This window comes from Anguilla anguilla, chromosome 14, assembly GCF_013347855.1.
Source record: "Anguilla anguilla isolate fAngAng1 chromosome 14, fAngAng1.pri, whole genome shotgun sequence".
NCBI classification, from domain to species: domain Eukaryota; kingdom Metazoa; phylum Chordata; class Actinopteri; order Anguilliformes; family Anguillidae; genus Anguilla; species Anguilla anguilla.
In genome coordinates this window covers 17,189,155-17,200,680 of record NC_049214.1, presented here as the reverse complement: position 1 = coordinate 17,200,680, position 11,526 = coordinate 17,189,155, and the positions used below count along the sequence as shown (strand labels likewise).

Genomic DNA, 11,526 nt, shown 5'->3' with positions numbered 1-11,526 from the left:
TTCTATCCCATTGCACAAATATTTTGGGGGTATTTTGAGTTGGGGCATACTGATGACGTAGTCAAGTCTCCTCCTTCGGTGATGCAGGAAGATGGGAAACGGTTTTATTGATACTCCGCGTAGTTGTAAAATGCGCGGAGGAAAACTGGTAAGCTGGGTACCGAAACCGCAAATTGTCTGCTTATAGTTATGTACGTTGAATTAATGCTGTTGTGAATGGATTAAAATGGGAATGTAGATTTTATTACAACATTATTTGCGTGCATGGTGTGGAACAGACAACGGCGACACGGGTCTCTTGCACCAGAATATCCGTTATGTCTGACAAGTCCATATTTGTTTTTCCCTCTCTGAGGCCATGACATTCCATATCGGTAGTAGCATCTTTAATCTTTCATTTAGTCATTTAGTTGCAGATTTTGTTTAACGTGTCGTAATGATATGATAACGTTTGTTTTGGTTAACGATTTGTCTAGTGGTTGTACAATGTAGCTAGCCATTTCAATGTTGCGTTGCCCTGTTGACTACATAGCTTGCCAGCATTCTGAATTCATAACTTACGTGGTGCATAGAGTCCATTTCACATAAACATGGTTTGGCAAAAATGTATTTTCCATGATCATTTCAACATAATTACCTGGTAGTAAGCTGCGGTGGGTGTGGAGCGTTTGATTCACGAATTCAGGCGTCCCAGCGTATACATTATTTCAGCCGAATAAGCTTGGAATGCTTTAGCAAAATTATTTTTCTACATCATAAATATGAATTTCACTATTTTTAAATAACACTTTTTTCTTTAAAATAATTTGAACTGCCTTTCAATTGAAAAAAAAAAAATATTACAAATAAAAACAATAAAATGAACAAAATAAATGTTTGAAAAATTACATTGAAGTTTTGGATTCAGGTAATCCTCCCAGTCCGTATGTTCACGCAGTTTGAGGCCGTAGTCTGCAAGTAACATGATGGCACAATAGCTTATTAAGTACTGATATTGTAATGTATGTATGTTCAGCAGAAAGGACTTGCTTATCATACATTTTCCCATCAAAATGGTTTCGTCAACGACTGATTGAAAAGGATTTGATGTTTAAACCACAGCTGTAACCATCGTTTTTCCCATCTTGTCATGTTGCACACTTTACAGGTTTATCCCCACCTGAGTAGAGGCCATGCTCTGAAGATAAATGAAATATAAATCTATCAATTAACTTAGATGAATCTGCCACATTTGTTTTTGAATCTCCAGACTCACTTGAATTCATTTTCAAAAACGTTCTGCCTTTGACAAAATTACAAGGAACTTAGTTACTTTCAGTGTTCAAGGGGATGTTTTAAATTATATTCATGAGGTAAACCTTCAAAGATTTGTCTTTAAATTGTTAAATTGAGTAGCCTACAATTTATTACACAGCGTATTACACGGAAAGAATGTTTTATGATTTAAATAATATTAATATTTTTGCCACGTATATTTGCCTTTTCAGGAATGTATACTGAATTTGGAACAATGTGAATTTATCCCTCGTTAAAGTGGAAACATGGGCCAGAGGCTAGTAGATAAGGTAAGGCTAGTAAATGCTGAGCAACTGGAAAGCTTGAACTGCTAGCAAAGTAACATTGTTTTGATGCAAGGGTCATATATTTCCGGTATTATTATTTCAAATTATTTTACCCCAATCCAAAATAAAAGTTTTTGTGTCATGCTCAAAGTTGAGGTACATTAGCTTCCTCAAAGGAGAGTCAGTAAGTGTGACCATTGGTTTGACCTTTTTTATATTTTTGGTGATCAACAATTGCTTTAATTTATCTGGTTCCTCTTAGCACGAATGGATAATTAGAAGTCTCATTACCATGAGCACCCAGTGGTTGTATTATGTCTTTGAAATATCTGCTTGGCGTTAAATATGTGAAGATAATTTGTAGATAATTTGTAGAATTAGTCCCATCTTTGGCCTTGTACACGTCATACAACTGTGCAGGTATTTTTCTATTTAACATTCTGGTCTTTTGTTATCTTTTATGGTGGTCTGACCTCAGTATAATGTTGTGCAAAACAGATAATATCCAGTGATGTGCAGTAAACCGTGTGCATATCATTTCACTCTCACTCTAATATTTTTTGAAGATTTCATTGGTGCTTTCATGGTTCATGTTGTTGATACTTCCCTTTAATTGTGTCATATATTGACTTGTGTGTCTAGTTAATCATCGATGGTATAATTGATTCTGTTCATCTTCTATGTATTTATACATTTTTGAGATTAGGGTGTCTTCGGTTATATCACGAGAATAAGGATCAAAAGAGTGGTTGCATGCCTTTCAGTTCTTACTGATCAGGAATTTCTCCAGGCCATATTTAGGACTGACTGTGATATAAACAATTCACACTGACTATATCACTGCCTTACCTTATATGTGAACATCCTGTCCGTCACCTAACGTATGTCAAGTAACACACGGTTTATCACACAAATGCTATTTAAAATTTTTACTTGTGAGACACAGACATATAGAGATTGTATTTCTATATATTATGATACACAACATGTATGATCATAGAGATTGTATATTAGTATTCATAAGATGTATTATTCTCTGTATAGGTTTGATTAAAAAAAAAAAAAAAACTTTGAAAGCAGTGGGCGAAAAGTCCACTAATGATTCTCTTCCCACAGCAAGGACAGCAGAGTCAGAGGATGGTGATCTTTGGAGCCATCTTCCTGCTGATGACTCTACTGATACTCTACAGCTCTAACAGTGGAAATGACATCTACAGTCCATTCCGTAACAGTTACCACCACATCGTAAAGTCCACTGACCTTAAGAAATGGGCTGGCAAGGAGGGCTATGTGGCTGTGTATGGCAATAAGGTACCGTCACATATAAACCACCTTTCTTTTACCTGCTGGAGCCAATGTAGAAAACACATTAATCACACTATAATGAAGCACATAATTTAAGTGGAGGCTGCTGCACAAAGGTGAGAGATTTAGCTTAACGTATCCAATCCCACTCTACATTCTGCAAATATTTAGAGGGGGGAAATTGAGCATTATGCACCTTAGTCACGTATAGGCTAAAAACAATAGAATACTTGCTGAATTCTATGAATAACCAATTGCTTGGTATTTCGACCAAATTGTTTTGATTCTACACTGTCAATATCAAACATCAGAAAGGTAACTTTCATGTTGTGTGCTTTTACAGAGCATGACTCTCCACTGCCATGAATGTGCATTGGTTACCAGCTCCAGCCACATCCTTGGTAGTGGCGTAGGGGATGAGATTGACCGCACGGAGTGTGTGATTCGCATGAACGATGCACCCACTTCTGGCTTCGAGCAGGATGTAGGGAACCGCAGCACAGTGCGGGTGGTAGCCCATTCCAGTGTGTTCCGGGTGGTCCGGCGTCCCAGTGAGTTCCTCAACAAGACCCCTGATATGGTGGTGGTGTTTTGGGGGCCCCCAACCAAGATTGGCAAAGATGCCAAAGGCACCCTGTTCCGGCTGATCCAAAGAGTCAGCATGACCTTCAGCAACCTCTCCAGTTTCACCATTGCACCCAGCAAGATGAGAAAATTTGACAGCCTCTTCCAGAGGGAGACTGGCCGAGACAGGTGAGAAGAAGAGGATGAGGGGAGGAGTGGGCAGACAAAAAGTTTGAGAATACTCTTTACTGATCATCTATTGATCAAAGGGTTCTCTGATTCCCAAGGCTCCTTTAACTTAATTCAGCAATTCACTGTTGTAATTATTTTGCAGAGAAAAGTCACGGTCATGGCTGAGCACTGGGTGGTTTACCATGGTGATTGCCATTGAGATTTGTGACAACATTCATGTGTACGGGATGGTTCCTCCTAATCATTGTAGGTAAGTACAACTGTTTTGAATAAATATGCTTCTGTATGCTATGACACAACTGGTGCTTTTTTGAGAAAACAGCCCAAGTGAAGCGTTTGAGCAGATCTACCAGTTATTTCATTACTCTTGGAAAATGACTGATGATGTGCTTATGCTGCTAGACACATTCAATCTGGCTCTTTTTCAACACTCTCTTTCATTCAATGAGTCCTCAATGTCTATTGTGATGAGTAGAGATAAACTCAGAAATGATAAACATGAAGTGATTAACATGATTGTTTTCGGAATCAGTTCAAGATGTGAAATGTTCCGAGCACTAATTAACATAATATAATCTTCTTTCACAGTAGGAGACCACAGCCCAAAAAAATGCCCTATCATTATTATAAGCCCAGAGGCCCAGATGAATGTGTGACCTACCTTCAAAACGAGAAGGGACGACGAGGCAATCATCATCGCTTCATCACCGAGAAACAAGTGTTTGCACGATGGGCCAAGCTGTATAACATAACCTTCTCACATCCCAAGTGGTGACTTCTGGAAGGTGTTAAGAAGAATGGTTGGAGAAAAAGGGGGCTAAGGTGTCTGGTGGGGTTGCCTGGACTCTGTGAGACCACACGCGCATGTATTTAGTTCTAGCCGTGGTCCCTTGTAGAGCCACATTCAATAGAGGATTTCATACCTCCCTTTTCTGGTCTCTTTTGACAAATCATCTTTGTGGAGGTAAGGTCAAGGGTAGACGTGAAAATAAGAAGAGACGAGTTGAAAGTGCAGATTCAGAGAAATAATTAATTTCCCCCATAAATCTGTAACGCATGGGACATTGAGTGTTCTTCTATCTAAAACATACAAAACGAGAGCCAAACAGAGCAGACTTATTTTTGCTAGGTCTGAATATGAACCTCATGGAGTAGGCTGAGGTTAATGGAGGAAAGTTTTGTACAAGTTGGTTTCCTAAAGATGTATTTTTACATGTTTATAGTGCTTTTTTAACAAAGAAAAAAAGGTCCAGAGAACAAAATAACATTCACAAATTCATCAGATAACTTGAGTAAAAACAAGCAGAAAAATTATGCCTGAAACACAGAGATAAGAGGACTTATTAGTATGCTTTGTATATTAAGCAAGCATATCCATAAACCCATATACACATGGTTTTTCTGAAAGGCAGCCTGGTGATGATCATTGCTTACAAGTACCAAAAACGTGATACTGGCTTGATCTACAGCCCATATTTTGCCATTTTATTTGTGCATCAAGTCACTATTCTGTGTTTGTGGAAAGATAATGGTTTGTCCAAGGTACCAAGAAATGTTTTTTTATGAAACTGTTTTAGTTCACCAACTGACAAATGTTGGATTCTCTGCACTATGTAAGACAAAGACTTGTGAGGCATGCAGCTATTTGATGTTTGAATGATGTAAAGAATGTATTATTCACATTAATGTAGTATTTGTGACACCATTTTGTCACTCATTTGAATGTTCTGTAAAGTGAGACAATTTGATTGTGGAGTCTTCACATTACATAAATTTGAGCATATTTAAATATCTTTCTTCACTCTGCATTATTGATTCAGTATAAATGTTTGGCATCACAACTCCTATGAACACAACCCAGTGTCCTTTGTCACAATATTGTATCCAGCATAAGAACAAAATGTGTCATGTTTTTATCTTTGCAACAAGAGATTCAGCTGCAAAGCAACTTATCACTATAGTGAACACAATATTGATAAAGGAAACAGGTTCCCATATTAGGTTATGCTCTATAAAGTGGGAAATGCCAGACCATCGCAAAATACCCATCAAGTTTTTTCAAAGCAGGCCACCAGGATTCAGGTAAATTTAACCTCTGACTGTACAGGCTTTAGGTTCAATGCCAGGGCACATATCAGTTGAACCTTCAGACCTGCTTGCCCAGGAATGCGTAATTTCTGCACTGTTGCAATGTGCGATGTTTGCCATGTGGAGAAAGTACACTACACCACCCCAAAGGTTCCGGTACTTTTGGAAAGTACTACCCCCCGAGCAGGGACTTTTTTGGGGGTAAAATAAAGTCCCCGGAACTTAATTTAGACCCTAGTTCCTGCGGTCGAAACGCACTGAGTTCCTCAAAAGGTTCCTAGTTCCGGGGTAAAGTTCCTGCGGTGGAAACGCGGCTAATATGGGAGATGTCCCAGAATTTTAAGAGAAAAAAGTCTGGTTAAATGAGGGAGTAACATATAAAAAATGAATTACATTTTTCCTTATGCGGTTTCATACCATTTTTTTTTTTTTTTTTTTTTTAAATAATCATAATTTTTATTGCGAGTGTTAGTAAAAATGACCCAGTGTGGAGCATATGTGGTGAACACCACATACCAAAGGAACCAGTGGTCACTAACATTATGTAAAGTTCTACACTGAAAAGAACAATTGATTACTGGCCTCTCCTATAATCTGGGGCCTTCTATGTATGAAATTAATGAATGTGCCTTCTCTTACACCTTTTATGACATCTTAAACTAACAGATTCCAGGGGAAAACTTGTTTCCAGTGACACACAGATGCATTGATCAGAAAATACCAGTGCACACAACTGCTCAACTCAAATTACAGGGGTTTAACAATTATTAGTCTCATTTCTGGCAAATGCAGTTCAATTTATTATGTGAAAATGTTGTTTTATATTTCAAAATCCTACAATTGGTATGTCACCACTTGCACGATAAATCCAACAAATGTACACATAGTGGAAGCACATAAAATACAGTAAATTATTTAAGTTCACAGGGATGATTTTTACACTAACAGCTCATACAAAAATTACACTTGGTCCATCCACGTACTTGCAAGGATGCATTACACATGTAACTCATATTTAAATGAACAACAATCTCTGCAGAAGCTAGTCAGCCTTGGAGTTAATTTCATAAAACACACTGCTTAGTAAAAATAAATGTCAGATTGTCCTCCTTGACCTGCTCCTCTGTTTGGATCTTCAGAAAATTCTCAAACAGTCTTCATTGGAGTATTTAAAAGGCCACATCCACAGTCAAGCTTTGTGATCCATGAATGCTGCTACAATTTTCTGTCTCAGCCCAGACAAAGAGATCAGGATTGCCTCCTGTAAAACAGTTATTACATGTCAGAGACTACACAATTTGTTAATGCACTAATTTCTATTTTATCAAAAGAGACATAAAAAGGGAGGTTTTTTTTTTTTTTAAATCAGGCAATTAGAAGACCAAGGAGAATGTTTACCTCAGTGCGTATGGTCCTGCTTCCTTGATTAGGGCAGGTGTTGAGGTAAAGGTCAAACAGAACACTGGGATCTGTAACATCTAAGTTCTGATCAGTGTCCACGCTGGCCTCTAGCCCTTGCAGCCCTCCAAACACTACCAACATATGTCTGCAAGAGAACATTGAGTGGGGAAAATTAAGATTAAAATATATAAAATGCCACTGCTTTCATTTCACAGGCAATACTAAACTAAGGTACAGAGTCACTGCAGTCATTATAGATTACATTGTACTTTTTTTAAAGCATTGAATGTTCCTTGGTGTCCTGGAAAAATTCTCAACTTGGCTCTCACAATGTTGCCACCTAATCATCCCCCTGTTTAATTGCCTTAATAAGCATCTCCCTGTCCACCTCAGCTGATGTGTGGTATGTACTGTGGTGCAAAATGTTTCCCCCCACCACTGTAAAGTGCTTTGAGATAATGGGATGAAAGAAGTCATTATAGATGAAAGGAGCGACATAGCTCAGGAGGTAAGAGCGGTTGTCTGGCAGTCGGAGGGTTGCCAGTTCGATCCTCTGCCCTGGGTGTGTCAAAGTGTCCCTGAGCAAGACACCTAACCCCTAATTGCTCCCAATGAGTTGATTGGTACCTTGCATGGCAGCCTTTCACCATTGGCATGTGAGTGTGTGTGAATGGGTGAATGACAGGCATCAATAAAGCATTTTGCATAAAAGCGCTATATAAATGCAGTTCATTTGCCATTTCATCATTCATATAATAAATGCAATCCATTGTTATTACTCATTTATTTAGCAAAAGTGTCGCTGAACGCGAAATGTAGTTCACGTGTGGATTTCGTGTTCTCATTACAAGTCATTACATGTGAGATTCACAGAACTTACTTAAAAGGAGATAGTGTCACACAGTCAATGTTGTTGCCTCTTTCTGATGTACCAATGGTCAGATCATAACCTTCCTTATGTGGACACTCAGTGAATACATTACCTGTGCGTAAACAAAAATGAAAAGTTTAAAACCACGAAAAACCACAAGCTTTTAGGTTCAAGGCTCATTACATTGGTGCCGACTGATCTGGATCAGAATCAAAAAGTGGTTGCTGCGGAAGTTCAAATAGAGGGGGAGTGAAAGGGGTGAGTGTAGCGAGTGTAGCGTGGCTAATTCACTAGTAAGCACAGTGAGATGGAGTAAAGTGAAGGCCTTGCAGCAGGTTACCATGACAACACCTGCAACCCCCATGTTCAAAATAACGAGGCGATTCAGCCTTCAGCTGACTGGTAACGCATACATTTTTGAAGCCTTCGGAAAAGTGAGAATTTAAAGTTAAAATCTCATCTTGGGCAAGTGATTCTTATTCATTACATTGGTCCATTACATAACCAATGTAATTACAATACCATAACATTACAGTTCTCAAATAACAAGGGCATAATGGGCAATGTGAACAGAAACAAAATGGACAGATACAATTGTTGGGACCAATAAACGTACTGTCAGCTGAAAGAAACACTTGTGGGGTTTGGTGAGATACACTACAGAAAAAACCACAGCAGAGTGCAGGGAATCAATGCTAGTGACTCACTGAGACAGGAAGCAAGACGCACGCTGTAGCCCCAATACAGTCCACCCTCTGTCCGCGGTGTGTGAGGTGCCACCACAGTTCCTTTGTGGACTTTGCTCTCTGTACAAACATTAGAAAGGATATGCTATTGAAGGCTGAATGATCAATAGACACGCATCAATTACTTGCCATTCTTAATCATGAGTGTGTGCATCACCTGCAATTTGGGTCTTATTTAAGCGAACAGTGACTCTCAAACCAGCTTGCAACTGCTTGTCGATCTGTACTTCCTAAAATGAATGAAAACAAACATATTGTGTATTTATTTGCAAAGATGTAATCCGAGGCTACATACAGTTTTTTTTAGTCATTTTTCATAAATCAATATAATATTTCTGTACTTCTGTACTTCAAGACAATGAAACTTGAAAAGTGGAAAACTAGAGGAAAAAAAGATTTTTTAAATTTTTATTGTTTGTTCACAAGGACATATTTATTTTGTCAACAAGCAATAAAACCTGCACTGAACGAACAAGAGTTGTTTAATAGCTACATATTGCTCTCATTTGACACAAGACTGAGACTAGGCACTTTCTCAGACAAATCTGATAATGCAACTGCCCATTAATAATTTCAATAATTTGCATACCATTTCATTAATGTTACAAGAAGCAACTGGTTCTACACCTTGACCCTCCAATCTTATTATGTTTCTAAAAAATAATGTTCTTGGACACCGACTGGTGGAGTATGAAGTTCTGAATTTACTGCCCCCCAGATTCACATACAAGTGCACTGCTTTTTCCTTGCTCACCTATACCTGGCATGCACAGCAATACAGAAGTTAAAATTCAGAGCTTAATGTTAAATTAAAATGTTGTATATAATTTATAAAATACACAAGCATCTCTATATTTTGGTTCCGGATCATTGACCTGAGCAATGTGTAAAATAAAGGCAAACATGGGGATTTCTCACCTTCCTCATGCCACAGTTGACAAAGGAACCTTTTCCTGCTTTGCTCGGCCTGTCTAGTATCACACCCTCCCTGAACTCTGCATCTTCATCCACCCTCATGTGATGAGGGCTGTCCAAAGGGTTCAACAGCCCTAACAAACGGACACAAAGAAAGATTTTTAAGACATGCGATACCAGTAGTTTATTTCCATTTTTGCTATGAATATAGATTTAGTCAGAAGGTAAGCTCGCAGAATCTCACCAGCAAACTGTAGGTCCTGGTGCTTCGGGAAGAAAGATTTTCGTAGATACCTTAGAATATGCATTGAAAAATAAATAACCAAAATTATATCACTTTGACAATACAATGTTACAATTTTTAGTATTACAACTTACTGTGGACATTCCAAATACTGCAGAATCCGAGCAAGCTGCACACAAGCTTGACCTTTTTTCCCAATACCCTTAAATTCTCCTTCAACACTCCTGCAAAACAGCAATACAGAATACACCCATATCAGCCACCATGGGATTAGTAATGCAAACTAAGAACGTAACATAATAGTTTTTTTTAGGTTATCAACAACATGCAATCGTCACTACACCAGGACTAAAGATGGATATTCATGATCTGCACACGTACTTGGTATCCTCCCCTTGTTCATCAAATATGACCACCTCATCCACGCAAAATACAGCGCAGGCTCTAGCTATCTGACCCGCGAGGTACGTGCGCAGTTCCGGAGACTGGGCATTGTCCATCACCGATCCCGGCAAGGCGATGCTCACCGTGTATTGGCGACCTAATAGGACAAACAGTAACAGACTTCAGAACATAATAGTTTGGGGGGGTTAAAACATGCCTGCAGACAGTTAACCAACCTCCATTGCCCTTCTCTTGTTGATCTTCCAACAATTGCTCATTTTGCTGTTCTTCATCTCGCTTTCGCCTCTCCAGCTGTTTGATAAGTTTAGTTTCTTTCAGCTTCTTCTTTTGTTCTTTTCCTACCAAACACAATTCATAAACGCATTTAGGACTGAAGGGCATTTCGTGAATTCAGTGATTTGCTTAAACTGCACAGTCTAGATGCGTCAGTGTATTGAACAGTCATGAAGGATGAGTAATAGTAGCCAGGTGCTTCTGCTTTAACACCAATCCAACGATACTGTACTTGTGAGTGTTCACAACACGTGGTTAAAGGCCATTCTTGCGGATACGGTGAATTTTTACAGAAACAATTACATTTTGCAACTACAATGAAAAGGTTCCACGGGGACTGAAAGTTGGCAGTCAAAAGCAAACGACGCAGCTACTTCAGTGTGTACTGCTTCGCCGCAACGTGGGAATCAACACAGGCGAAGGTACTTACGTTCGGCTTTCCAATTTTTCCAATCAGTTTTTTCTTCGGCCTGGAAAAAGAGCATAATCGCGTTTTCGTGAAAATTCGACAAAAGCTAACACGCTAACCGTAACTGAGGTTGTCTGCGACACAAAACGTGCTACCTTCATACCACACTACATGTAATCATTCTTCGCCATTAAATCTGTATTAGTCTTCCTAAAATGCTTTAAATAATAGCAAACGTATAGAGAAAATATTAATCAGAAAATGAAAATAACTGCATACCTCATTTGGGATTAATTTTTCCTTCTTCTGTACACCACTTTGCAGCATGTTTATTTCTATCACATGTGAAGTCAGTTCCAAAAAAACAGGAGCTCTTCCGTTGTAAAAGTCACGGGTGAATTTCAGAATAAAAGTCGTAGCTTTTGGTAGTACTGGGCCAACAGCCGACCAAAGCAACTTAAATGACACCGCACTTAGGCCAACAACAAATAATTTGCTGTCTTTTGGATCTGTCTTTCCATCACCTTAATGGTATCAGAAACGTGGGAACA

The 11,526-nt window shown here is 38.7% G+C and overlaps 2 protein-coding genes across 2 annotated transcripts; one reads left to right on the top strand and one right to left on the bottom strand.

Annotated features, from left to right (window-relative positions):
• Position 1: 1 nt before the first annotated feature.
• Positions 2-5,416, top strand: st6galnac6 (ST6 (alpha-N-acetyl-neuraminyl-2,3-beta-galactosyl-1,3)-N-acetylgalactosaminide alpha-2,6-sialyltransferase 6). Its single transcript, XM_035391199.1, has 6 exons — positions 2-148; positions 1,488-1,565; positions 2,679-2,873; positions 3,211-3,620; positions 3,766-3,873; positions 4,212-5,416. Exons 2-6 carry the CDS (start codon positions 1,542-1,544, stop codon positions 4,396-4,398), a joined length of 924 nt encoding a protein of 307 aa, XP_035247090.1. The 5' UTR covers positions 2-148; positions 1,488-1,541; the 3' UTR covers positions 4,399-5,416.
• A 1,032-nt stretch (positions 5,417-6,448) lies between these two features.
• spout1 (SPOUT domain containing methyltransferase 1) lies at positions 6,449-11,356 on the bottom strand. Its single transcript, XM_035391181.1, has 12 exons — positions 11,255-11,356; positions 10,997-11,036; positions 10,509-10,631; positions 10,270-10,429; positions 10,023-10,112; positions 9,889-9,938; positions 9,648-9,778; positions 8,887-8,959; positions 8,691-8,789; positions 7,993-8,095; positions 7,110-7,257; positions 6,449-6,972 (listed from the first exon to the last, which is right to left on the bottom strand). The coding sequence occupies exons 1-12, from the start codon at positions 11,300-11,302 to the stop codon at positions 6,901-6,903; spliced, it is 1,137 nt and encodes a 378-aa protein (XP_035247072.1). The 5' UTR covers positions 11,303-11,356; the 3' UTR covers positions 6,449-6,900.
• Positions 11,357-11,526: the final 170 nt, after the last annotated feature.